Source organism: Penicillium psychrofluorescens, assembly GCF_964197705.1.
Source record: "Penicillium psychrofluorescens genome assembly, chromosome: 3".
NCBI classification, from domain to species: domain Eukaryota; kingdom Fungi; phylum Ascomycota; class Eurotiomycetes; order Eurotiales; family Aspergillaceae; genus Penicillium; species Penicillium psychrofluorescens.
Genome location: NC_133441.1, coordinates 1,231,884 through 1,259,031, shown reverse-complemented (window position 1 = coordinate 1,259,031; position 27,148 = coordinate 1,231,884). Strand labels below are relative to the sequence as shown.

Below are 27,148 nucleotides of genomic sequence, written 5' to 3'. Positions count from 1 at the left end.
GATGGGAGATCGCAATTAGTTGAAGGACTCTTTTATTGAAGGGACGGGCTTGTCGGTCGTCTTTTGAAGGGGATCACAAAGGCCATGATTTTTCCGCCCGTCAAAACTACTGTCAGGGACATGGAATTCCGTTGCGTCTATCGGTGAAAATCTTCCGAGATTTACTTACATTTCGCTATCTCGAGTTAAGGTGCGACGTGGAATTGTGATGGGCCCATATCAGTACAGGTGATCGTGTCGGGATGCCAGCATGGTGGATCCATGGATAAAAGTATTGTACAGCACTAAACTGCCTTTGATTTTTGACATTCTTGGCCTTGTGCGCTCATTTCGCTTACTATGCGTTCTGTATTATAAAAGGGATAGCTAGATTATACACAGAATGCCAGACTTCTTCTATCTTGAGATTTTCGACCACATTTGGGAATTACTAGTGTAATTCGTGGTGGATCCCATACACTGCCTAGATTCGACATATCGCAATACGATGACACGGAGTTCCGTGGACATACAGACACGGAGTTGAGTCCTGTTGATGTAAAAACTAAGTTTTTTCAGCTTCGGAATCGGGCAGTTAGACGTTCCCTTCCCGGCGTGTAAGCTGATATTTTCTGGTTCTCAGGCCCTGCCGATCGCGCTTGATCTTCAAAAGATAAGATTTCCGTTTCTTGGGTGTTCGTGGGCGAGGTTCGGCAGGTTCAATGTTAGTTCCCGCTCAAACACATAATCTAATACCACATTCTATGTAATTCCAAAGAATGAATAGGTCAATGGTAATTAATAGGTTAAAAATGCACGGAACTCGTTTATTCTTCGTTGAAAGAATTAAGCTTTGTATGGAGTGCTTTGCTTAGCAAATACTGTAAGTTGTGAAATACAATTACTAGTCAGATGACTAACGGTGGATTTCTAGCGTAATTAGGTCCTTTAATCCTGACGGATCGGTATTTAATATGGCCTCTCACCTACACACCGGGTTAGGAATACTCTTAATCAATAGTACTCGAAAGCTTTCGACTTCATTGAATCACCTCAACTGGTGCATTAACATCCAACATGAAGACGATCGGAATAATCGGTGGCAGCACAGAGGTAGCGACGGCTGAGTATTACAAGCTCATCAACCTCGGCATCAACAAAAGACTCGGGGGTTTCAACACTGGAGAAATCATAATCAACTCCATGAACTTTGACAAAAGTGCACACTATGTGCAAGGCGAACTATGGGAAGAAGGTGGCAAATACCTCCAGGGTAAAGCATTGAGTCTCGAACGCGCCGGTGCCGATTTCTTCCTTTGCGTCTCGAACACGTGGCATATCGCGGCACCAGTTTTCACGAAAGACGTCCATATCCCATTCCTTCACATTTTGGACTCAACGGTAGCTGCGGTAAAAGGACAAGACCTCAGAACTGTACTTCTTTTGGGCACCAAAGCAACCATGGAGTCCGAAGCTCTGCTTGCGCAATACTCCCAGCGTGGGATCGAAATCGTGGTGCCCAATGGCAACGATCAAGCTCAAATAGACGACATAATTTTCATGGAGTTGTCAAAGGGGAGTTTCACCGCGCAAGCTAGGCAGAAATATTTGGATATCGTGGACAAGCATGTTGCGAAAGGGGTGGAAGGAATCATTTTGGGATGTACGGAAATTCCCTTGTTGATTAACCAGCGTGATCGGCCGAGTATTCCTATGTTCGACACTCTCAAGCTGCATGTTGAAGCCGCAGTCAATATGGCATTGGAGTAGCCGAAGCTGTTGGGCTTCCTTGGGGTTAAGAATCCGTGCCACTGAATGTATGTCTATCGCGTTTCGCAAAACCTGTATAGAAAAGTCTACTGTTTCAATGAGAGGAGCGCTGTACCAGAGATAGCGCCAGGCTAGTCTCCAGGAAACAGAACAGGAGTTGAACGGCGATCACTCACCACAGGCTTGATGTGAACATTTTCCTTATAGACAACTCTGGATATACCAGGAAGCGGTGTATTTATGGGCGAGATCAGATAGAAGGGCATTGCTCTGTGGCGACATCGGAACGCTTTGGCTCTTTTGAAGTGCTCCAGACGACGGCGAGTATGGATCAGTGACAAAGGAGGTTCGCTCATGGGGTGATTAAGAAACGGTCCTAAATCAACGAACTCAAGTTGAAAGCCGAAGGCGTGCGTTTGGTGCAGGTTTTCATGGAGATATCGGAAGCGCCCCAAACAGATGGGATACAAGATCAAACTCAGTCGTTAATTGTCGTAGCAAGTTTTATTCGGAAGAGAGGTACACCTGCACATCAAGAGTCTAGACCACATCCACCTCGACATTTTTCAGCTTCGGCGCAACGTGCTTTACTAAATATGATCAAACTTTGCGTAAGTTGAATTTGACCTTTTCAAGTTTAGCTAGACATAGACTCCAAGCGTATCTTGAGGTCGATTAGATAATTGGAACTTAAAAAGGTTTTCAATAAACGTTGTACCGTATAATACATTGAGACTCGTGCATCGACAGTCGTCATAGTAATGGGCATCAGCCCTGGAATGATAAAACAGTACTCGGCATCATTCAACCCTCTCTAGGTTACATGCCGGCATGGCTTTCGGCGAGTTACTCAGACCGTCGGGGATGGAGAATTCTAACTACCCGATGCCGAATGGCATCTGCGCAGCATTTTTCCTTGTCGGGACTTCTCTCCGTCTCTGATCGTCCACGGAACTCCGTGTCAAGTAGCATACACGCTAGATCCACTGGACAATTAAGGTTTCGGCTTCCAATTCTATCCGCAGATTGTAGGATTTAAATTCAACGACCCTGCATTTCAGTAGCTATCCAAATATTTCTAATAAGCGGTTTCTGCAACGCTCCAGAATAAGCCTCTACTACTCAACGAGATGGCTCGCACCGTTCTTATTACCGGTTGCTCCGATGGCGGCATGGGAGCAGCATTGGCCAAAGAATTTCACCGACAAGGCGACCGCGTGTTTGCAACAGCTCGAACTCTTTCGAAGATGGCCTCCCTCAAGGCTGCGGGCATCGAGACTCTCGCCCTCGACGTCGTCTCGGAAGATTCAATCCAGGCCTGCCTCAACCAAGTCTCCTCGCTCACGGGTGGCTCACTTGATATCCTGGTCAACAACGCCGGCAGAGGCTTCTGTATGCCAGTGGCAGACATCTCAATCACGGAGGCTAAGGAGGTGTTCGATCTCAACTTCTGGGCGATCCTACGCATGTCACAAGTGTGTCTACCTCTGCTGCAGAACGCGGCCCGGGCGCATGGACGTGCTCTTCTCGTGAACCAGACCTCCGTTAGCAGCGTAGTGGGCGCCCCATTCTGGAGTGCATACAACACTTCGAAGGCCGCCAGCTCTATGCTCATCCAAAATCTGCGATTGGAGTTAGCACCATTCGGCATCATGGTGATTGATTTGAAAACTGGTGGTGTGAAGACCAATATTCACAATAATGACCCGGTCTGTCATCTGCCAACGAGCTCTCCCTACGCTGCAGTGAAGGAGGAAATTGAGAAATTCTCGAAAGGGGATATAAATTCAGCTGGCCAGGATCCCGGAGTTTGGGCAAAGAACGTCGTCGGCGACTTGAACAAGCATAATCCGCCAAATATCATCTGGCGCGGCAAGTCGTCAACTCAAATCTGGATCGCCTCGCTCCTCCCCACCACTGCGTTGGATTCGACACTCAAAAAGCTTGCCAGTTTGGATGTGTTTGAGAAATCACTGAACGGAAAGCCTCAGCAGTGAGGCACTTGGTGAATATTGAAAACTTTGGAACTGATTACTCCGCTTCGGTGTGCGTTAATAGCAAATATCCAAGTTTGAAGATATGTACTTCGGAGTGACGAAGCATTTCACCGCCTATTAGTTTGATTGCCTCACGGAATGTTTGGAACAGAAAGGATGTTTAATATTAGTTCAACTTTAGTATCGAGTCTTTCCTCACGCCATTTTCAACCTATCCGCTCCTAGTAGTAGTCGGGCCCTTACCGTCCCTTGCGATTTGCCTGGGCTCCAGCTTCTAATGCAAGATCTCTTCAGTCTGCCAACCATATCAACTGTGTTTAAGAGGGCTGCAAGCATTGTGAGCTACTTCAACTGTGCCCCTCTACAAATTGCTACTCCGAACCCTCCAGCAAAGGTTCTAAATGAAGGAATACTCGCTCTTAGCAGCAGTGAGTACTCGGTGGGTACTCAATACCGTATATTGATGTCAGTGAAGAGATCTGAGTAGGCTTTTCGTACATGTTTTACAAGTCGTACAGATCTTAGCGATGCTAAAAGAGAGCTAGCGATCGTGGCCAACTGCCACGAGCTCTAGGGCCAGCTGAATGAACTCCTAGTTTTGATTGAGCCTATAGATGAAGCAATCCAGATGTTAGAGTCAAGCGGTGCAAACATAATGAAAGTGGTCTACCGGTGGATGTCTCTACGAGATCATATTCAGCAGTTTCGGCCAGGGAGCTCATTCAGCAAGGATCTTCTTGAGTTCATTGCACAAGATATGACTCCGCGTATCGGCCGTCAACTGCCCGACCTTCACTGGACTACATATTACCTTGACCAGAGAAATCATAGCTCTGAGACGCCAATTTCAAAGAGGGACCAGGTGACCAAGACGGTTCGGAAACACTGTTTTAGCTCAGATAACACTGATGCATCTGCGGAAGCTATTGACGAGTTCTTTTTTTTTTCGAGGCTATCAGGTTTCATTCTTAAATAGTCCTTGCTGGGATTTCATCGACAATCCTACTCGGTGCTGGCGAATACAGGTAATTGAATTATAACATTGATCATAGTTTCTTCTAAAATACTAGCAATTTTGCATAATGACGACTGTCCAGTCCGCATACTAGCCTTCTGTTGTGAGAAGAAATATGGATGACTAAAGTCTTTCACCGCCTCCATTCTTGATGATTGCCGGCCGGGCGCCAGATCCTAGCTTTAGCATCACTTCTTCTCAAGAAATAAATTGATCAGTTTCCAATACCTTCTAGATAGTCTCACGGATTCGGCATTCGGCAAGCCGCTGCTAGCCTGGTTTCGATACAGCTTCCAGCAGTGGATTTCCCATCTGTCTGATTTGTTTCAGCCTCTTGTCTCCATTCGGACCTGTTGGTTTCTTCCACCAATCCGCGTCGATCCAGGGAGTCCTGTGAGTGGGACTCGCGCTTCGGTGAGAGACGTCCCGTTCACAGACACCCGTACCGGTATCGTCCTGTGCCACTCGCTCATAAAATTTTCCTTACCTTGCACATGTCATCGACACGCAACGGCCAGAGTCTTACGTCTGTGCCCAACTCTGTGTGTGGAGTCTGTGGCAAAGAACTTCGGAACGGTAAGCCTCGTTAGCGCCTAAACCAATACCGATAAACGGAGTGGCTTCTGAAAGTGCCCGTAGTTTGGATCATACCAACAGAAGATAGCAGGTGCATCGATCAAAAGACACGAGCGTTATTGTCGGAATCGAAGAAGGAACCCTCAGCCTCCACGCCGAAAATCCTGTCTTCCTTGTATACACTCGAAAACACGTTGCGACTCGCGCAGACCGGTGTGTGAGACATGCCGGCAAAGAGAAAGAAAATGTCGATATCTGGATGAGCCACCAGTGGCCAGAAAAGGAAGTCACGTTAATTCACAGCTGGCTGCTGATTTTTTGGAGCGGAATTCAGATATTCCAAGCTCGGCGGCCTTGCAAAATGCGTCTAGTCGTGTTATACCGCTTCATTCACTCACATCAGCTGTACCCTCTGGGCTATCCACGCCTCAGCTTTCATCTTCAAGCGATCTCGCATCTAAAGACGGCCTACTCATGGGGCATAGCCCTAACAGGTTGCATGTGGATGCCGCCCAGAAACTGTTCGACATGCCCTCTTGCGATACCACAAATATTTTGCGGCAGAAGATAGGCGGGCGATCTGAAAGTTTTCATCTCAAGAAACTGGTCTCTAGATTATTGTGCTCATTTGCCGAAAGAATGATGGAAAAGCAGCACAACTGCCCGCCCTTCATCCATCCTTCAATACTTGCAACGCCCAAAATTGCTTCGCGCTCAGTTGACCCTATTGCCAGCTGCCGAGATATATTCCACCATTTCTCTTTACACCGTATCGCAAGCGACACATCTTTCTGGGACGTTGTCGCGCAAGAACAAGAGAAGATTTACGATCTGCGGTTTTCGCCTAATAAATGGGTACACCTTGCATCAGCGCAAGCTATAACGATCTACCTCCTCTTATTGATTTCGAATCGCGAAAATGTATTAATGCACCATCCAAACCTACCGATCACCCTGTTGTTCACGTTGAGGACAACCTTTGAACAACTTCATCGAATTCTGTCCGGTTATACAGCACCAACAAAGCAAAACACTTGCAAACCGGCTTGGGAGGATTGGATATTTGCTGAGTCCAAGTTACGGACGGCGATTGTTTATTTCATTCTCGCATCTTGCTATGACGTTAGCTATGGTCTTCCATGCGACCGTGAAATTGATCATACATTTCACGAGCTTGAGCTTCCAGTTACGAAGTCTCTTTGGGAGACAACAGATGAAGTTGCATGGAACGAGGCAGCTGATCTTACAACCCTTGCAGAAAATTGTTCCCACACGGTTGGGACCAGTGAAACGAGGCTAAAATATGGCGATTTAGTGGGTTTGAACAAATCACACAGTGACATCGAATGCCCTGGTGGAATGAACATTGATTCAACTTTGGGAAATCGAATTGAAACGTGGCATAAGGAAATGGATGAGTTGGGAATGCTTATCATGGGTGATTAGTTCTTTGGGCTTGAGATATTCCAAGCTTCTTTTGCGAAGACGTTTTAGATAATATTAGTTCTGTACCTTGTCTGCTGAGGTCGCCAAATTCCACGCTAATATTGGCAGGTTGGGCATAACCCAGAATACCTGATTCGTATTGTGTCATTACTTCGACTGCTGAGTTATAACTATGTTACTCTACAGGACGACTACAGTGGCAAGGTACAGCCAGTACTATAGAATCCATTTCGAAGAATGGACATTATCAACGCTTTGTTTCACATAACTATGGCATGGATGTTGGGTCCTTCTAATCAGGTAATCGACTATACTCTAGAGTTGACATAGACACAGCATGTTTAACACAAAATCCACGAATACCAGTTCAACTCATGTTGTAAACAGAGCATGGCCAATAGAGCAATATACCGCAAGTCCTCATGTGCTCAAGCGAAGCGAGAAATAAACAGAAGTGCCAAATCAACAAACCTGTTAGGATAACCACGACGAGGTAAGCCCGATACCCACTGATAAGTTTAAAATGCACCACTGAATGGTGTCAACAACTTTCCATCCATCACCATTGAACGGATGAAACGCATCGGTCCCGATGAGCCTGCGCGTACCCGTCGGGAGTGGTTGCTTGTTCTGCTGCGCCGTTTTGGCCTTCCTTGCATCTTCGGTGGGATCATTAGCACGAGAATGTGTCCATTCCTTATTCCTGGTAGCAAAGCAAGACGGAAGTTAGATTATGGTTATATTTCTATCGACTCGTGGAAAACTCATAGTGAACGGCAGAGTCAGATGATTTGCCCAGCCCTAAGATCAAGAATCTTTTCGTCATTCACCCCCTGGCCAGACCCCGTTTTACCCAGTTCAGATCCAAATTGAACGCAAAGTACGTTGTACAAACTGATCAGGTACCCAGTTAAGGATATTCCCGTCAGCACCCTGATCATCTCCAACTGCTCAGATGGGTCCGTCACCACGCCGCGAATGGGCCGCAGGGAAAATCGTTCCAGAAACACAGATCATGCGGCCCTGAGAGGGATCCCGACACAAAACGGTTAACGGGCTTCTTGCAGGATACTGTGAGACAGAGGGATCTATCGCTTTTCCCTGCGGCCCTAATCTGGTATTTCTTGAGAAATGCTGTGGGGTGACGCGAGATAGAGGGGTTCATAATATGAGTGCGACCAAAGAAGCAGAGTCATTAGGATTTGCTTTCTTTGGTAGCGTGCTTTGTACCAGATACTTGAGGCTCTTGTACATATACCTGTGAATGTGCACAGATGATAAGAGCCGGTAGTCAATTGCGTTGGAGGCCTTTCTGGAGGCGACTGCTCGGAGATTTCCCAGCCCTGTGCCGTTGTTCTATGCAGCCATCGAAGCTTCTTCAAATGAAACGGGTACTGTGGGCCATTTAGTGATAGCTACGTTGGGGTAGAGCTGGAGAACCTCAAGACGGTGAGCAGCAAAGAGTGAGTAGCCGAATCCTCATGAGCCAGTGTTTGCTTGTTACCATAACGCAGAAATCTGCTACGTATATCAAATCCCACTTTGGAGTATCGCTACCGTAGTAACCAGAGACAGAGCTGTTTGTAAACGATACTCGTAGTCTCTGTGCTCGAGACATGCCCCAGATTGTTTGATCAGGCCCCCTTGTCTTACGCGATGACATAGCTTCTCTCCGTTACTGGCCTACCGGGCACACAGACAACCAGGCCGACATGCGCACGGCCGCTACGGACCGAGATAGTACTGCAGCATCTCTCGACCATGCTTCTCGCCTCCTTCTCCTCCTCTTCCATCAGGTTCTTCAAGACATGCACGCCCGGTTGTGCGAAGGGCAGGTGGGAAAGAAGGCTGGTTTCACCATCCGATCCGTCAATAAGAATGCCAAACAAGGTCCCTTTGCGCCATCCATTGGTCGTTTGGCCCTCATCACGAGACAGATGGCATGCGCACTAAGGAGACAAACGGGACGTCACTTGGCAATTAATGTTAACGGCAGGTGAGTCGAGGACAGTACAGTTCTGTCGGTATGCCTCCAGTCCCTGATCTTTAGATCTCCTTCTCTTTCTGGGATGGTTCGGATTAGTGGCTGTTCCCTTTCTGCACTGCGTCGTTGGGGCCCTTCTTGTCTGTCTTCCCGTGGTATCACCCTGGTGATTGACTCGTCGGGTATTGGAAGGCCGATGTTGCTTGCTTTCTTATGACCATGACGGTGAAGGCAAAGGTGTGCGCTGCCGTGATATAACTAGGGATGCAGTATCAATCCCTCCTCCCCTCTGTAGTTCTCCCACGTCGGTCCTTATCTGAAAGTCACATTTGCCACTGGCTGTTTTTATATTTCTTTGCGAGGGAGCCGGCTTTTGGAATCATTCGTTTTGGTCCTCGTCGCCAAGAATCTATTCATATTCTCATTGTGCGAAAAGTCTACTTGATTTCGAAAAGTAACACCCCTTTCACCCTCAAAAGCAGCCTCGTCACTGTCTAACAGAGGCTGTTTTTCTGCTATTGCCGATACCCCTGCCCTCGTGAGATGCCACCAAAGAGCTCGCAAGAAACCACAATCATGCCCGAAGCTCAGGGTCTCAAGTACGACGAATCGGAGATGGCACTCTTTAAAGCCAAACTCTCTTATCATTCCACTATCGACGCACGCATGGCCTCAAAGGACACGAACCTCGCGTCTATCTCGGAACATCAAGCACGGATTCTTAAGCGGTGGGAGATGCTGAAACAAATGGAAAAAGAAATGACAGAGAAGGGTAAAAGTCTGCCTCCCGGTGACAAAAAGCAACTGGCGCAGTATGAATGGAGGTACAAGCACCTGGAAGAGCTGGCAACCAAGACTGCGGGAAGCTAGTGCTGGGTGCCAAAAGTGTGTGTTTTTCCCCTCCTGATCATTTAATTGAGCGACAGTTCGAAGGCATTGGTGGCGTTAGTTTAGATCCTGGACGGTACAGCGCCTCAGGTGGTTTCATCTGAGCGGCCTGTGGTCCTTCTTGAAAATTGGCATTTTCTCCACGGGGGATTATTCCTGCCCTCTCTTCTTCATCCTGTTCATATGATTTCAATTCAAAGAACCAACTCGCTTACCTCCAGAAATCGAAGAGCTATGGAGACAGTCTCCTCTCTGGGAAAATGTCATTGCAGCATGATTGCCTACGGTTGGACTCGAAAGGCGTCCCTCAATGTTGCACAAACAATCTCTGCGGCCTGGTCAACATTGCGACAGTAACGCAAGCGAAATTTCATCCGTCCCGCTGCCTCGCAGCTGCAAAGCCCCTGAGGCGCAAAGGACATGCCAGAAACTGCCTCTTCGAGCTTCAAAAATGTACAACTGGCCACTGTAACTGCAGCCATCGGAAGCAGTTGACAGCAACTGACGCTCTGGGGCAAAAGCGATCACCTCGGTCGTATGACATTGTGACACAATAGAGAGGAGAGATTTGAGGTCATTATCAAGCATATGACACTTGGACTGACCGTCGTGTAAATAATGACAAAAGACAGCATATATATCTTCAATCAATGTGATTCATATCTGATAGAAAAAGAGATACTAATGGCCGAAGTCTCGACATTGATGACTGCCAAATCCCCTTGGCAACGTGGCCACCGACAAATAAATAAGAGGGCATGAGTATGAACAAGAAATCGCTAACCAAAAGAAACAGAACCAAAGCAACCCTAAGCACAGAACAGGCCCTATACAGAGGCAGACTGGGGCTCATCGTCGTGCTCCGCTAATAGATATTATCAACACATTAATCCAAAAGAAATGAAAAAAAAAATCAGGCGTGGTCGTAAATTGCAAAAGTTCGACATAAAAAGACAAATTCCCCCGGGAAGCCAAAAATCGCTTGTATCACAAAAAATGATAGAAAATGAACTTTGCAGGGACGAATCATTATTCAATGGGTGAGAGGCATCAGTTTTTCTCAGCTGATGGAGTTGACGGCGCTAGAGCGGGTGGCGTTGGGGTAGACGGTGTTGGAGTAGATGGGGACTGATTAGACGAACGTAGCGTGTCCTCGGAAGCTGACGAGGAGAAACTGGTTGGCGTGCCGGCATCTCTGCCGATACTCGATCTCGAGCCCCTTTCTCGGAGGGCGAGACGGGATCGCGGATATGAAGGCATAGGAGCGGGAGCGAGATATCTGTCCAGCAGCTCGCTTAGAATTGGACAGCGGACGGGCTTGGGCAAGTAATTGTTCATGCCGGCTTCGAGACACTTTTCTCGATCGCCCTCGATCGCACTGGCCGTCATGGCGATAACGAGCACCTCGTTCACATTTCGATCGGGGTCACGGCGCAGCTCACGGGTGGCGTTGTAGCCGTCCAGAGTGGGCATCATGACGTCCATCAAGACGACGTGGAAGGGATTACCTTCTCTTGATCGCTGCCGTAAGGCCTCCACAGCTTGTCTGCCGTCGCTGTACGCTTCGCACTGGAGGCCAAGGGCCATCACGAATTTGACGGCGATCTTTTGGTTGATGGGGTTGTCTTCGGCAATGCAGACGCGGATCTGGTCGCGCGGGATGTTGGTGAGGTCGCGCGTGAGTGGCCGAGGTGCTTCCTTGCTATCGGCCGCGGTTAGATCCTGAGACCATGGGGTCTTTACCGCAGTCTTCTTGGGGGCTTTGTTGAAGACCAGGTGGAAGGTCACAGTTGTTCCCGCACCGGGCGTTGATTCGAGCCAGATAGCGCCACCGAGGACATCCTCGATGATTGCTTTGCAGATGCTGAGACCCAGCCCGCTGCCACCATACGATCGTTCCGTTGAAGGGTCGGCTTGTGTGAAAGGGCGGAAGAGACGTGCTCTCTGCTCCTCGGGAATGCCAATACCAGTGTCGGCCACGGAACATTCGAGGCGGACGCGGCCTTTACCTTCCCGAACAACCTTCGCCTTGACCGTGATGGATCCCTTGGGTGTGAACTTGTAGCTGTTGCTGAGGAGATTCATGAAGATTTGATGCAACCGAACCGGATCCCCAAGGACTACAAGCCCCGCCGGGACTCGATCTAGGTCCTCTATCGTGTTCAAGTCCCGTTCGCGATGTGTGTAGCGTAGTGCACGAACAACCTCCGAAATAGTTTCCTTCAGATTGAGCGGCACAGTTGAGATCTTCATCTTTCCAGCTTCCAGCTTCGAAAAATCGAGGATATCATTGATGAGGGTGAGCAGCGTATCGGCGCAGACGCGGATTGATTCGACGTATTCGTCCTGCTCTTTATCCAACACAGTGCCCTTGAGCAGCTCCGAGAGACCGATAACACCGTTCATCGGAGTGCGCAAGTCATGGGAGATGTTGGCAAGGAAGATAGATTTTGCTCTTGCGGCGTCTTCCTTGAGCTTGACGTTGTGCTTGGCTTCCGCCTCCGCCACCTTGGCCTTCTGCTCAGCGTCGCGCGCTTGTGCGAGCGCACGCTTCTGAGATTCAATCATGGAGACATTCTTGGCGCTGACTTTGCGAATCTCGCGGAAGAGCAAGGCGTTGGACAATGAGATTCCCATTTGGTTGCACAGAAGATGAAGAACAACAACGTTCCGTTGGGTGAACCAGTTCGGCTTTCCTTCCAAATGGATAACTCCAAGGAGGTGCTCCGCTTGCACGATCGGCAGCGCAATGACAGACCGGCCCGTCGGGAAGTTGGCCATATAGGCGTCATCCACATTGGAAAAGCGCTCATCCTCGAGCACATTGTGGACAAGGACTTCCTCCTTCGTGCGCAGAACATAGTGCGAAATGTGCTGTGCCATCTTGTCTTCCATGTCAGACAATGGTAAACCGTCTGCATAGGATTTCTGGCCATTTTCAGCATCATTTGTAGCGGCGATTGCGAAGCCATTCTTATCAAAGTCCGTGGCAATGGCGGCAAAGTCAGCGCCATTGCATGATTCAAGTATGATCTCAAGCATCTTCGTTAGAAGCTTGTCGACTTGAAGCTCAGATGACATGACTTGGCTAGAATCGAGAATGCTAGACAGGTCGATGATGTCTGGCTTGGGAGTCAGCATCACGTCGCAGATCGGGGCCGGAACAAGAACTTACCGAGGCCAACGCTAGAGATATCCATCGACCGCTCACCCGTAGTGACACCATTCTGTTCAATCCATTGCTGTTGCCTCTCCTCCTCTCCAATGTTTTGAGGATCAGAGATCTGCTCAGGCCCAGCGTCGCGGCCGATCTCGACTAGAGAATCGACAGTTTGGCAGCCAACATCAATTGTCTTACCTGACGTTGCTGTCTTGAGCAGCCATTCGTGCTTCTCGGCAATCTGTGCTGCTTTGCCACTGGCAGTAATGGAGCTCCACGCGGCGATAGCCTCCTGCAGCAGAGCGCGGGCTGCGCGTTTCGCTCCGCGTCTCACCAGAAATTCGCCTTGCAGTTCCAGAGCGAGGGCCTCCTCGAAGGGCCACGCATGGACCTGGCAGTGATCGATAGCCGCTTCGTAATGTTGAATCGTAGCCGTGTGGTCATTCCGTACTTCTGCGAGGAGGGCTTCCAGCAGCATCGACCACGCGCCATAATTGACATCCGAGGCACTCCGAGCGAAGTCAATCTCGGCTTTGTACTTGAGAACGGTGTCCATTTCCCCGTCGAGGTATCCGTGGCCCGGGTTATCGTGGTGAAGCGTGAGAAGGGACATGGCCAGGTAGAAGTAAATCACGTAGGATACTCGCACAGACCAGAGTCTGTGTGTTGTGTCCAGTAACTGTGTGCCCACTTGGACGGCCTTTTCATGATGGCCAAACAGGAACAGAGGCATCATGGCAAGACCCCAATAGATATCTCGAGGCCTGTCAACGTTGCTGGAGTTGGCATCCAAGTGCCCCATGTATTCAATCGCATTGTGTTCTCCGTCTGACATGACACCTTGCTCGCTTCGGAAATCGGTTTTACCCTGAAGCGCTCGTGCAACTTGTCGCACTGTGATTATGCTGGCCCCACCGCGGGTATCTTGCATCCATTCCGGAATGTCTTCTGGGGTTTCCATGCAAAAGCTTTCCAACTCAGCCATGTCTTGGCCCAGATACAGACGGGTCATGGCCATTGACGAAATGCTGATCAGGGTAATAGAGGGGTCGCCCATTGTGAATGACGCCTCCAGGGAGGCTTCGAGTGAAGGTAGAGTTGATACCAACGGGATGCGCAAATGGCTCACGAAAAGATTGTGCACAATGGATCCTCTGCTCTGGGTCCATAGTTCAGGGCATCGCTCAAGAAGCGAGAGCGAGAAATCACTGAGTTTAGCACCGAATTGAATGTCTTTGAAGCGGCTCAGGGCGATCATGGCAAGATGGGAGCATCCGATCGAAATCGGGGTGAACCCACCTTTGAAGATGTGAATGTTCATCATTTCGATTGCCATCCGATAGAAGGTTAACGCATCATCCCAATAGGTCACGGACATCGCCTCTGCCATAACTGCTCCGATAGTGATGAGGGTCGGATCCTTACTGATGGCTTTTTCGGCAATTGAATTCAAGTCAGCCGCCTCTAGGTAGGACTTCAGCTTGAAGTAGGCAACATCGCAGTCTTCCAAGGTCGTGGGGGCACGAAGATGAACACCTAATTCATCGAGGCAGGTGAGCAGCGCATCCATCGAACGATGATGATCACCCAATTGAGCGAAAATCTTGGCTTTGACGACCCAAGCCCTCGATTTGTCCACTGCAGTTTTGCCATGGACAAAAACCTCGTCGATCAATTTCAAGGCCTCGGTGTGCTGAGCCTGAGACCATGACATTTCGGAAGTGGCAATGAAAAGCCGCAAAGTTTCGTCGTAACAGACATCTTTTTTACTGCCATCCCAGGGCTGATTTTGAAGTAAAGCAATGCAATGGCGGAAGTACCAGAGGGCAGATGGTCGTGCTCCAGACTGAGCAGCTGTTTGGCCAGCGTCCCATAGAATCCTTCGATACTCGATTCTCTTGGAAACGCGAGACTTGATGACCCGGGACGCAAGAGCCACATGGTGCGCCAGCGCGTACCGGCTGCGGTGGTCGTGGTAGTATTTCATCAACGCTTGGGAGACAATAAAATGCATTTTTTCCACGTTGCGGCCTTCACTTAGCGAAAGAGCAGCGTGCGCAAGGCGATCATTTCCGAATCTGCAATATCCATTAGCAACTTCAGTAAAGCAAGGTTGATCAGTTTCGGCACGAACCTGAACTCGTCGTCGGTTTTGCCTGCGTTCAAAAGATTAGACTGCACCAAGTACTGAAGTCCGACAACTATATCGTCTTCTGACTTCCTGACAAGGGTGGCGTTTTGCGGCGATGTCAGGTCCAGATCCTGATCATCCTCGGAAGAGTACAGAAACTCGCTGGTGAGGAGCTTCTGCACTAGAGAGAATGAAAAAGTGCTTCCAAGCAAAGCTCCCCAGACCATGATGGACCTCGCAGCAGATGGGATCTCCTGGAGACGCTTGGTGAGGAAACCCAGGCCCAGCCCTTCTCCATACACGGGGGCCACGAATTCGGTAAAGATGCGATCGAGATCAAATAGCCACCTGGAGTCCTTCCACGAATACCAAATACAATGCGTTCGATAGCAAGTTTCGAGCATCACCCGTACGTAAAAAGGGTTTCCTTGGCTCTTCTCCTGAACAACGGCAGAAAGCGGTGTCAGGGTTGGATTAGGCTCCTGGTGCATTGTGGACGCGATCAATTCCATAACTTCAGTCTCCGCAAGAGGCTCAAGCTCGATGTGCGTAATGTTGGAACCATCTGATTCGAACAAGGACCTGACGTTGTCAGAGGCAATTTCATCCTTGCCGCTTGTCAGTATAAGCACGCAGGGCAGCTTTGCTCTGACGATATTCAAGACCAGTCCCAGAGTCTCGTCGTCCGCATATTGGAGATCATCGATACAGACTGTGATCAACCGGAAATGACACAGAGTTCTCAAGATCTCAATGAAGGTCTCCATCAGGCGTATATGATTGGACGCAGCATCTGACAAGAAGAAGTCGACTGCTGTTTGATCCTTGTTCAACCATGGGATACTGTTCCGCTTGGCGGGCTCGCCCTGCGAAGCACTGTCCTTGAAAATGTGTTGAGCAGCCGAGCTCTTCGGCGAAGACGGTCTGTATTTCGCTCCCGGGGACATAAGTTGTTCCGGTAGGTCCAAAACTCTGTGAAGAGTAGGCCACATCGGTCGCAGAGCCATCCGAACGCTGTTGTGATAGTCAGTTGTGACATCTGGTTCGGAGAAGATCTGGCGCAGGAGACTAGCGAGAATCTTGGCGAACGGTTCAAAAGGGACCCTCTTTGCTCGATCCAGGCGCGTGACAGCGATACAGCCCAATTTACGAATGTTTGGCTGCACGCGATTCAAAAGATCGGTCTTTCCAATCCCAGCAGCACCACTGATCGTGATCAACTCACAACGTCCATCCCGGCGGAATTTCATCCCAGATTTCTGTTTGGTATATGAATTCAACGAGTCCGATTGGCCGAGCTGATTGGCTCCCGTGGATGGCTGACTGTTGGTGTTCGTGCCACTAGAGCTGTCTCGATCGGTAGCGAGAGACGAGCGGGAATGCGACGGGCTCTTCATTTTGCCAGGAATGGGCATGCTAGTGCTTGACCCGGTAGCCTCCTGCACACTGGTAGAGTATCCATGTTTCGGGGTTGACACTGCCGTGTCACTGGTTGGTATTGAATCAGCATTCCCTAGGCGGTAGCTGGTGGCATTGGAACCAGTTCTGGGAGGCAAGTGGAATGATCCAGAATCACTCGAAGCGGACGCGATTTCAAAGCTGTCCATACGGCCATCGGAAACGGAAGGATTCGAGGCCAAGGCATGCGCGGTGCCGGGACTTTGCGTGGAAGCTGTGGCGAGTTGCGCTTTCTGACGGCGGAGGACTTTCTGGACCACACTAATAATCAGGTCGTGTTCTCGCTGTCGCCCAAACATCCGGCTTGGGAGCGTAAAGAAGGAGGAAACATCGTGTTGGGCAACCTCGAACGTGTTCAGTGCTTCGCTGTCGCCATCACCCATTAGCCTCGCGATCTGGGCCAAGTCCTTCTTCACGGCAGATATCGTGTGATAACGGTCATGGGCCACTTTTTGAGTCATCTTTTGGACGACGGCCGAAAGAGCATCTGGAACGTCCATTCGCTTGGTCGAAACCGGGGTCAGTTTTTTGCCAAGGACATTCTGGACCACGTCAACGGGGTCACTGCCTTCGAAGGGCAGCTTCCCCACCAACATCGACCAGAAAAAAAGACCCAGAGCGTAGATGTCTGTGCGGCTGTCCGGTTCGGTCGGCATCCTGCCGGTCTGCTCGGGAGCAATGAACTGTAGTTTGTACTTTGCTCCAAGTTCACGCGAGACTGAAGACCAGCCCTCGCTGAGAACATTATCAAACGACCGCGCGCCATTGCCGATATTGGCGAGCTTCACGGCGCCTGTCTCACCGCCGAAATGGAACGCGTCTCCGCGAATTTCGCCATGAACTGTTTTCAAGCCATAGTGAAGAATCTCCAAGCAGTCACAGGCGCCCAATGCAAAATCAAAGAATGCCGGCAGGGGAACCTGCTCTCCGGGCGTCGCGTTGTTGTCGCTCTTAGTCCCAGCCGCAAATGACGCCGGCCCAAATGTAACCAGGTCCCGCAGTGTGTCATGGCCCGGTGATTCGAAGATTGCCACCAAGAGTGTTCCGGTATCCCCGACACCCGGTGGCAGCCGGATGAGATCGATGGGCCTGATGGTATGATTGCAGTCCGGGTCCGACGTTTGCACCACCGACATCAGCATGTGAAACTCCCGTTCTAACCTCACGAAGTTGGTTGATATCCGAGCGATGACGGGGACCCATAACTGGTCCTGGTCGCCCCGTGAAAGCGAGAACTCGCTGCTTGTTTCGCTGACGCTGATCCGCCGGTTCAGTGTGCGGCCCGGTGGTCGAACTTCGGTGCGAGGTGAGTAGCGGGTCAAACTGGACGGACCGGACGAGGCGGGTCCCGAGGAGGTCGCGACGGGGGTCGAGAGGTCGTGTTCAACGGCATGACGAAATCCCGTAATGTGCCAATGATTATAGGTCGAATGGAAGGGCTCTATTGACTGGTCCCACGTATATCCCGGCAGTTGGCTGAGACGTTCAAAGAGTCGCGCCGGTGGGAGCGGCAGGTCCTCCCCGAACAGGGTGCTTTCATCCATCTCGGGAGGGGTATGAACCAAGCAATCTCGTTCTCACTGCCCCCCTAAATAATATCGCCGGGCAGGGTGCGATCACAACCAGCCGGACATTGGACGCAAGCGACGCGCGGAGGAAGATTAGCGGGGAGGGGATGGCCCTCAAGCGCAACGGTGGGCAGACTGGACCGCAGTGATGATGTGAGCAAGGTGATGGCCGTCACCTTAGTGCATACCACAGACGACAGGCAGAACGCTGATCGACCATGAATGAAGGTCGTTGAGTATGCTGGCAGAATGTCCCTTCCGGCCGACCAGTGCTCGGCGGCACAGTAGTCAGCCACCGTGCCTGAGGCATCACACTGAGTCAGCTTCCTCACGCGATGCCCATCCGATGCCCGGTGCATCGTGACATCGAAGGACCCTCCAGCTGACTCGATCCGCGCTGGCCCATTGCAGCTAGCCCAGTTCAGCGCCTGACCACTCTCCGGGTCCGTCTGGCCGCCTCGGTGATGATGATCCGTCTTTCGTCATGCCGCAATGGAGAATTAAAAGGGGGCGGGCGTGCCGGGCGCAGATCCAATGGGCGCCACAGAGCCTCGCTGCCGGTGATCCTGGGGGTGTCCGTGGACGGATGATGGCATCGCGGCCGCTTTGCAAGGGTTACCGAGATACCCGTCGACCACCGATCGCCGGTCTAGACACGGCTCCTTTTTTCCTTTGCACTATGTACCTAGACGGTCCCCAGCTACACCTGGCAGAAATGAGTTCAGCTCGATCGGGACCAAACAGTAGCGGACCATCCCTGTGGGTCGGAGGGCGTCACAGGAGGATTTCCGTAGATATTCCTACACCCGCCGATACCTACCGTCGTACCTGATCATGAAATAAAGAACTCTGGGAGGACGATACCGGGACGATATCTGGTCAGAGGAGAAGAGCCCAAAGCATCCCCGATCGTGTTTATTTATGTCCTGGTCCTGTTCCTCGTTCTCGATCGCCCTACGTCATACCCCAGACCGGCGCATCCACTTTTCTGGCCTCCCTTCATCCACTCCCCGGCCATCGTCCAGCGGGTACTGACGCCTGTTTCCCACTCTTTCGCTCTCGTCGCAACCCCCGTTCACTTGACGACCACCGCCCTGTGCCTGTTCACCGCGAATCCTCTGGAGCCTGCCACCGCCGGAAAACCTTATTCCCGTCCCGATTCTCCATCGAGCCAACCATTCTTCCTTCCTTCCTGCCTATTCTGACCAGTATTCGATTTTGATTGCCAACCACTCCGGACGCTCTGAACTCTTCCGTCCGCTTCTCTCATCCGCTCAGGGCCCCGCCTTCCCTCCCCCCCCCCCTACGACTGTTCGCCGCTGAGAAATGAGCGCCTCATCTGGCTCCTGTGACGTCAATTTCACCTAGGAGTCCTGAGTTGACCGGTGGTGGAACGAGAAGAATGCGGGAGGCCCAGAATCGAAACAGCCCGCCCGTTCCTTCGCCCACGGAGACTGTGTCGCCCATCGCCGGGCCCCATCCGCACCAGCTGCAGCCGCCCTTGTCATCGTCGCTGTATAGCGGTCCCCATAGCCATGACCTGTCAGGGACCAAACGCCTGGATGGGATAGCATCGGAGAAGGATGGTGTCGTGCAGCCAGGCCAAATGCCTCGTTTGTCGCGTGGGGACTCTGCAGAACAAGTGCTCGGTCTGACTCCCATCGCCGAGGTCGCCCGTACAGGGACGGAACGGCAGGAAGACCCGGGACGGAACTCGCAGACCCTCCAGGAGCTGCGGAGGCAGATGGAGGAACTGCTTGTGTACCAACAAATGCAGCAGAATCAACATCCCCCGGTGCAGGCGGAGCCCGTACCCGGTCAGTCGGCCGACAAAAGGCGGCGTCTCTCAAATGGTTCAATCGCTTTTCGAACCCCGCCTGTGATTACGTCTGATTCCACAGGCTCGGGGGGAACGATCAAACCAGCGGACCCTGCCAGTCCCTCCGCTCCTGTTGGACAACCAATCTCTTATCCATTTCCACGAGTGCAGTCTCACGCAAGCCCTGAGCCCCTCACACGCCCAAGTCAGTTCAGATTGAAACTTCCATCCGAGAGGTTGAAGTCCTCCGGGTCTCTGCCCGAGTCCGGGGACGAGGATCACGCCGCTGCAACAAAGGTCGCCGATCCGCAACCGATCTTTCTGCCACCACAGCACAAGAACATTCCCGATGACGCCGCCTTTTCCAGTCCCAATCTCTATGATCTGACCTTGAAGCTGAATGCGAATCCGGGACTTGAAGCGTGGTGGTCCAATCTGGTCGACATCTTGTATAGTAGCTATGGTGCGGAGCGTGTGTCACTAGCTGTTCCAGGAGATGCAACAGACCTGGAGAATGTGCCATGGGGTCAAAAGGCGCTTTTCAACCAGAATCGCCCTTTCACGCAAGATGTCCAGGCTCGTCCTCCAGGGAATAGTGCGTCATCGGACGTGCAAACCACACCCAAGAATAATGATGCAACGGGCAAGAAGAAGCGGGACATCGGCGCAGTTTCGCAGACCAAAGCGTTCGGACCAGCTTCTTCTGTTACTCGGCCATCCCTCTTGTCGCGGCACTCCTTCGCAGGTTTCGATAAAGATAAGCCACGGGCCTCAGAACCTGTGTTCGGACTGCCCAAGGATTGGTCAAAAGCCAACATAGCCAGGCCGGAGAAGAAACTGGCTTCTGATTCCAGTTCTTCTGCAGGAACAGTACCTCCGACCAAGCCAAATCCAATGGCAAAACCAGAACCGCACCTTGCGTTCAACAACTCCAACCCGCGTCACGCTGTTTTTCCAGTTGCCAGACCGTTGGAGATTGAGCCAGATCCCCTAATCAAGCGAGCAGGTGTCGTGAAACTCTTCGGTCGTGCCAGACCTGCTATCCTCACCCGCCAGTATTCCAAAGATTACCTGTCACGTCAGCGACATCATGGAAGCCCCCATGAGCATGTTCAGGTCACGCCCATTGCTGGAAATCCAGATGAGATTCCGGGGCATGCTACGACAGCAGCTACTGACCGACAAAACCACGCTTCACTCTTGGGCGCCACTGCTTTGCAGCTGTACGACGAGTACGAGCAAGCTCCACAATCCCCATGGTCACAATCTCCTGCGCCGTCACCAGCCCCCCGTACAAACGCCGATCAGAATCCATTTTTCAACAGCCATACAGTCGACGAGGGGGCTTTCTCGAAGAACCCACCTACCCATGATTACTCTAATACCGTTCCGTTGGAGGCCATTGGCGTTGACGAGGCGAGGACTGTGATCCATATTCCACTTCTTCATGGTGATCGTTTGAACGATGGCTCGTCGTTGACATTGAGATTTCCTGTTGCCGTCATATCCCTCTTGACGCCCATCGTGCCCTACCCGCCCAATCTCCGGCGGTCCCTGGAGTACCTCATGCCACACCTGACGACTTCATTTTGTTTGGCCCAACAGTACAGTCAGCTCGAACGCCAGATGGTCTCTAGAGCAGATACTTCTCGGTATGGGCATCTGCTAGGCCTTGGTGGGACCTTCTCCGATGCTAGCAGTGAGCTGGAACTTGTGGCAGGTCTGAGCGGACATGTCTCTCATTCTGTCTCCAGCGACACTCCCCTCTCCGCTCGTGTAAGCGTGGCAAGCCCTAGCGATAACTCATCCACCAAATTCAGCCCTACCATCTCCAGTTTCGGAACCCCTGGGTTTGAACTCGGTCAAGTTGGCTTCGGGTCAGCGGGCCCCTCCATCGATTCTCCCGGAGTAGGCTCGCGAGCTGGCGTTGAAGCTGGAGACAGTTATTTCAATGTGCCACAAGCACTCGGCTCTCGCGAGAACATCTCACACCATCGGCGCCAGCTGTCAAAATCAAAGATAAACCTCGTGTCGTCGACGCCCACGTCTCCCGGCAAGCTGATTGGGAAAGTGCATGCCGGCGATGAGAGTAATCTACAGGATCCAACTTTCGTTATGGCATCGCCGTTGCAAGATATCAAACAATTGCCTGCGGTTTCTCCGAGTCAACAGTCATCACGTCAAGCATCAACGAACTCCATGTACGCCCAGCTGCAGCGGGAGCTGTCCCGTCCATTTTCTGATACCATCGCCCAACTGATGCTCAACTCCATTCCGCTTCATCTCTTTCTAGCTAGGCCACATACCGGCGAGGTGATTTGGACGAATGCCAAGTTTGACGCTTACCGGAGAAGTCAACCTCAGGAGCAGAAGTTGCGGGATCCTTGGCAGAACATTCATAGCAGTGAGCGGGACCATGTCTCCAATGAATGGGCCAATGCTTTGCGGACAGGCTCCCAGTTTACCGAACGAGTACGGGTTAGGCGGTTCAATGATGAATCGGCCTACCGTTGGTTTATTTTCAGAGCAAACCCACTGCTTTCGTTAACTGGCGAGGTGCTTTATTGGATTGGCTCTTTCCTCGACATCCACGAACAGCACATTGCGGAATTGAAGGCGATACAAGAGAAAGAAAAGTTTGCCATCGATGCAAAGTACCGTGCATTCTCGAATTCAATCCCGCAGGTCGTCTTTGAAGCGACCAAAAATCGCGGGCTGATATTCGTCAACGAGCAGTGGAATTTGTATACGGGTCAAAGTCTGGAGGAAGCCTTGGATCTGGGATTCACCGCACATGTCCATCCTGACGACCTCGAAAAGTGCGGTGGACTGTCTTTCAAAACAAAACAGAATCCATCCGGATCTACCAATCTCGCGGAGTCGGTCAAGGTCACTGTCGACAGTGTGCACTTGGCACCATCAGTGGATAATGGAGGCGTCGCATCTGCGCTTGATGATCTTGTGAAACGTGGTGTCGCTTCCTTGCAGAAAGACGAAAGCGGCCGTGCCTTCTATTCTACAGAGATCCGTCTTCGTTCGAGAGGAGGCGACTTCAGATGGCACCTAGTCCGCCTGGTGCGCGTTGAATCCAGCAGCTTCGGAAGCGAAGAAGCCTCTTGGTACGGCACATGCACTGACATCAACGACCGAAAGAACCTTGAGCGTGAACTCAACAGGACCATGCTTCAGTTGAACAGTCAAATGGAGTCCAAGACCAAATTCTTCAGCAATATGTCGCACGAGATTCGGACACCGCTTAATGGAATTCTTGGCACCATCCCATTCATTCTCGACACACAGCTCGACAGTGATCAGAGGCGAATGCTTGACACAATCCAAAACAGCTCCACGAATCTCCGTGAACTGGTCGATAACATCTTGGACGTCTCTCGGGTCGAAGCAGGCAAAATGGCCATGGTCAATTCTTGGTTCCACGTTCGGTCGATGATCGAGGATGTGATTGACACCATTGGTTCGCGTGCGATCGACAAATGTCTCGAGCTAAACTATTTGATGAGCCCTGATGTACCGTCAATGGTGATTGGGGATCGGTTCCGAATCCGCCAGGTGCTGATCAATCTTGTCGGCAATGCAGTCAAATTTACCTCTCAAGGCGAAATCCATATTTGCTGCAACCTTCATCGCGAACCCTCTGCGAAAGTCAAAGACACCGAAATCTTTTTGAGCTTTGATGTCGTGGATACGGGGACAGGCTTCAGCTCTGAGGATGCGGAGCGCCTCATGCAACAATTCAGCCAGCTGGGGGAAAAGGAGTCACAGCAGCACGCAGGCAGTGGTCTTGGGTTGTTTCTGTCCAAGCAGCTTGTCGAAATGCACGGTGGCAAACTCATACCCAGCAGCAAAGAAGGCCAAGGGGCGAAATTTTCTTTCCATGTTAAAGTTGATGCCCCTCCTCCTCCGTCGCCTGCTGAGCAGCCCCCGCTACTCCGGCAAGGATCATCTGCGTCCGGCAGAAGGAGACCAAGGCTGTCTCGACCAACTTCTTACCAACCGGCCGGGCTGCCACGTCGAGCCTCTGATGCCATAGGTCCGGGTGGAGGTGATTTATCGCCTGGGCCAGACTCTCCGATTGTTGATGGGACCCTGTCCGCAGGGAGCCGTGACCCACACTCTGCCACATCATCTGCTCTTCCGACCCCAGACATTAGGACTGTGAATATGTTATCTGGCCTCAGCCCGTCTAATCCTACGTCTAATCCATCGACCGTCGACCAGGAGACGCAAACGAGTATAAGCGCAGCACCTAGTCCCGCAGCATTGGAGCCTCCAATCCGTTTGACCCCTCCACCATCGAGTACATCTGTGCCCCTTGGCAAGCCTTCACCGGACCTCCCCCCTGTTGTTCCGATTGAAGGCCCCTTCTCGATTGTCATCCTGTGCCCGCTGGACAACACCCGCCAAGCCACCAAGCAGCATATTGAGCAGATTATCCCACAAGAAATTGACTTTACGATTACAACACTGCCCGATGTTGATGAGTGGAAGGATATGATGCGGTCAGGTTCCGTCTCAAAATGCACGCATCTGGTCCTCAACCTGCCCGCCGCGGATGACTTTCTGGATATCTTACAATACGTATCAGAATTTGAGCCGAACTCTGCGCCCGTGGTTGTTATCATTTCCGATTTGTACCAGAAACGTCAAATCAGCACACGGGTGAAGGAGCTGGCAGCGACAGGGAAACAGGTGTTCATTGTACCCAAGCCTGTCAAGCCGTTCTCTTTCTCAACCATCTTCGACCCAAGCAGCAAACGCGAACTGAGCAAGGACCGCAACCAGGACATGGCGCGTGAGATCAATAACAATTTCAAATCCATGTCCAAATTGGTCAAAGAGGTGCTCGGTAACAAAGGCTACCGTATATTGCTCGTGGAAGATGATGAGACCAATCGTGATGTATGTGGCCGTTGTTCTCCCCCTCCTGTTTTCTGATCATGCTAATCAAGCTGACAGGTCATGCTCAAATACCTGGACAAAGTCAAGCTCATGTCAGAGACTGCATGCAATGGGCAGGAGTGCACAAACATGGTCTTGTCTAAGGAGCCCGGGTACTACTCTTTGATCATCGTAAGTAAACCCCTTGGAATTCTCATCTTCTCCATCAAATCTAACATGATAAAAAAAAGTGCGACATCCAAATGCCGATCAAGAATGGATACGACACATGCCGGGATATTCGTGCATGGGAGCAGAAGAACCATTATCCTCAGATTCCGATCATGGCCCTCTCTGCTAACGCAATGAACGATCAGATCGAAGACGCGGCCCTGGCTGGCTTCAATGACTACGTCACGAAACCTATCAAGCACAATGAATTGGGCAAGTTGATGATCGGACTTCTGGATCCCGCACGACCTCTCCTGCTTCTTCGGGATCGCCTCCATTCACACAACGCCGAAGCCCAATCCACTCGGCGGTGATAGCTGCAGCTCGCACTTTCCTGCCACTGTCTTCTACCTCTCCCTCGCCCACCAGCTTCATACCCGCAGACTCTCAACCGTCTTTCGCATCTCAATCTCTCTCCTTACAACATACTTTATAACACAGGCTGAGCGGGCTCTCGGTTATTCTCACTCCCGAAAGAAACATACGGTTTGTTGGAACTTTTTGGATGCCTTAATATTTTTGGGAAACGGGATTTGGGAATTACACGGGAGAGCCATCGGAGTATCGGCGATATACACAGAGAGGCTTTTTTTATACTCCTCACTCTGTTGAATCCTCCGACAAGCTGCCTTTCCCTGCCGACTTGATAAGCTTGATAAGATTCCATGCAATACTTCTTTTGCATATTCATTGGAAGCTGAGCCGTTGACACCCGTTTTTCCTTCTTAGCATTCACGAGGTCAGGTTCTGCTTGTGCTTTTTGCTGATTGCTGTTTCGCTTTGTACCATCACCCACTTTTTGCGTCAGGATTCGGCTCGCGTTTTCGCAAGGCGTCAGTCCTCGTGTGTTTTTTTTTTTTTTGGTGCCCTTGCTTCCTTTCCTTTTATTTCATGGAATATTGCGAGCGGGCATGGAAGGGAGTGTGTTCTACAGCAGCGGGCTTGTGCTTTTTTCTCTTCGATCTCTGTGATAACAGATTACGCTTAACGATACCTGTGTATTTTCTGGACCTGTATTTTGTCAATAATCTACACTTTGCTTTTCTCGTGTTTTTTTTTCTTTCTTTGGTTTAGAGTCTTTAGATCTGGCCATTAAGTACAGCGATACACTGCATAGCCGCATCTGTCGTCAGACTTCTGTTGCATATATTTATGTCAATTCCTGGCCCCGTCAAGGCTGCAGCGAAGCACCGATCGACAACGCGTGCCCTATGGCTGGCTGCTTTGCTCGGCGCAGGGCTGAATGGTTTCCTGGATAGCATGAACACTAAGTAAAGTAGTCAAAATCCCAATGGCGCCGCACACAATTATGATACAAATCAACCGCGACAAAGACAGACAGCGTCAATTCGAGATCTACCGCAGACGTGGGGAAAACGAAGGCAAAGCGCAAACGAAGGGGGACAAAGCGTAACTTTTAAACAAACTCCTAGTGACAATTTCCTTCGGCAAGGAGTCAAGTCTGGAATTTAGGTCGGGATTAGTATGTAGTTCAGATCATATACACTTTTTTGGTAATATTTTCTGTAATATTTTCTTTTCTCGGTTTCGGATACGTATTGAGTTCCCAAAAAAAGGGAGTAAAGGGACGACAATACACGCAGTTCTACAAGGAGTTAGCAGTGAAAGCAAGAATGAGTTGTCCACGGCCACGGATCCAGTCATCGCGCTGCATGTGGCGGTGAAGGAGCCAAAGAAGCGCATCCCCGCCGTAACTCACTAACGTAACCCCACTTACTCTGCTGGCCAAGTCAGTAAGACTGGAAAAAAAAAAAAAGGATCGACGGGGTCGACGGGGGAACCAATGGGTTTCTTGGTCTAGCGGATTGATCTGAGCCTCGAGATCGGAAGAAATGAATGATGATGATAGTGATAATGATGATGATGGCCCAAGTCTATGCCTGATCACAGTCCCGTCACTCCTGTCAGCAGAATGGATCGTTCCCAACAGTCTCTGCCTGAGCCGGAACCAGGTCTGTGGGATAATGGAGGGGCGGATCAGGGTAATGGAGGGCATCGGGCGATGACGCTGGCAGAAATAACGGGGGGGATGGGGGAAAGGATTTCCTTTCCTCTTCCAGTCCCAGGCCGGGCTGACTCTTGCACTGCGCGTCATTTTTTTTTTTCTCGTGCTGCCCGACGCTGCTGCTGGGCCTGGCCGGATGGAACGATTGGGTTCAGCCTGTTGTTTTCGGCGAGGCGGCCATCCCTGTGCAGAAGGGGATCTTTC

General features: G+C 50.9%; 5 protein-coding genes across 5 annotated transcripts; 4 read left to right on the top strand and 1 right to left on the bottom strand.

Moving 5' to 3' along the window:
• Positions 1–1,056: 1,056 nt before the first annotated feature.
• On the top strand, positions 1,057–1,749 carry PFLUO_LOCUS4603 (uncharacterized protein; the record flags this gene model as incomplete). Its single annotated transcript, XM_073781970.1, has 1 exon — positions 1,057–1,749. One exon carries the CDS (start codon positions 1,057–1,059, stop codon positions 1,747–1,749), a length of 693 nt encoding a protein of 230 aa, XP_073638672.1.
• Positions 1,750–2,879: 1,130 nt separating this feature from the next.
• PFLUO_LOCUS4602 (NADPH-dependent 1-acyl dihydroxyacetone phosphate reductase) lies at positions 2,880–3,746 on the top strand (the record flags this gene model as incomplete). The annotated part of the gene is made up of 1 exon (XM_073781969.1): positions 2,880–3,746. One exon carries the CDS (start codon positions 2,880–2,882, stop codon positions 3,744–3,746), a length of 867 nt encoding a protein of 288 aa, XP_073638671.1.
• Positions 3,747–9,343: 5,597 nt separating this feature from the next.
• Positions 9,344–9,637, top strand: PFLUO_LOCUS4601 (uncharacterized protein; the record flags this gene model as incomplete). Its single annotated transcript, XM_073781968.1, has 1 exon — positions 9,344–9,637. One exon carries the CDS (start codon positions 9,344–9,346, stop codon positions 9,635–9,637), a length of 294 nt encoding a protein of 97 aa, XP_073638670.1.
• Positions 9,638–10,715: 1,078 nt separating this feature from the next.
• On the bottom strand, positions 10,716–17,948 carry PFLUO_LOCUS4600 (Chk1 protein kinase; the record flags this gene model as incomplete). The annotated part of the gene is given in 5 exon segments (XM_073781967.1): positions 10,716–10,783; positions 10,798–12,777; positions 12,831–12,971; positions 13,014–14,893; positions 14,950–17,948. 5 exon segments carry the CDS (start codon positions 17,946–17,948, stop codon positions 10,716–10,718), a joined length of 7,068 nt encoding a protein of 2,355 aa, XP_073638669.1.
• Positions 17,949–19,374: 1,426 nt separating this feature from the next.
• PFLUO_LOCUS4599 (uncharacterized protein) lies at positions 19,375–25,232 on the top strand (the record flags this gene model as incomplete). Its single annotated transcript, XM_073781965.1, has 3 exons — positions 19,375–24,708; positions 24,766–24,879; positions 24,939–25,232. 3 exons carry the CDS (start codon positions 19,375–19,377, stop codon positions 25,230–25,232), a joined length of 5,742 nt encoding a protein of 1,913 aa, XP_073638668.1.
• Positions 25,233–27,148: the final 1,916 nt, after the last annotated feature.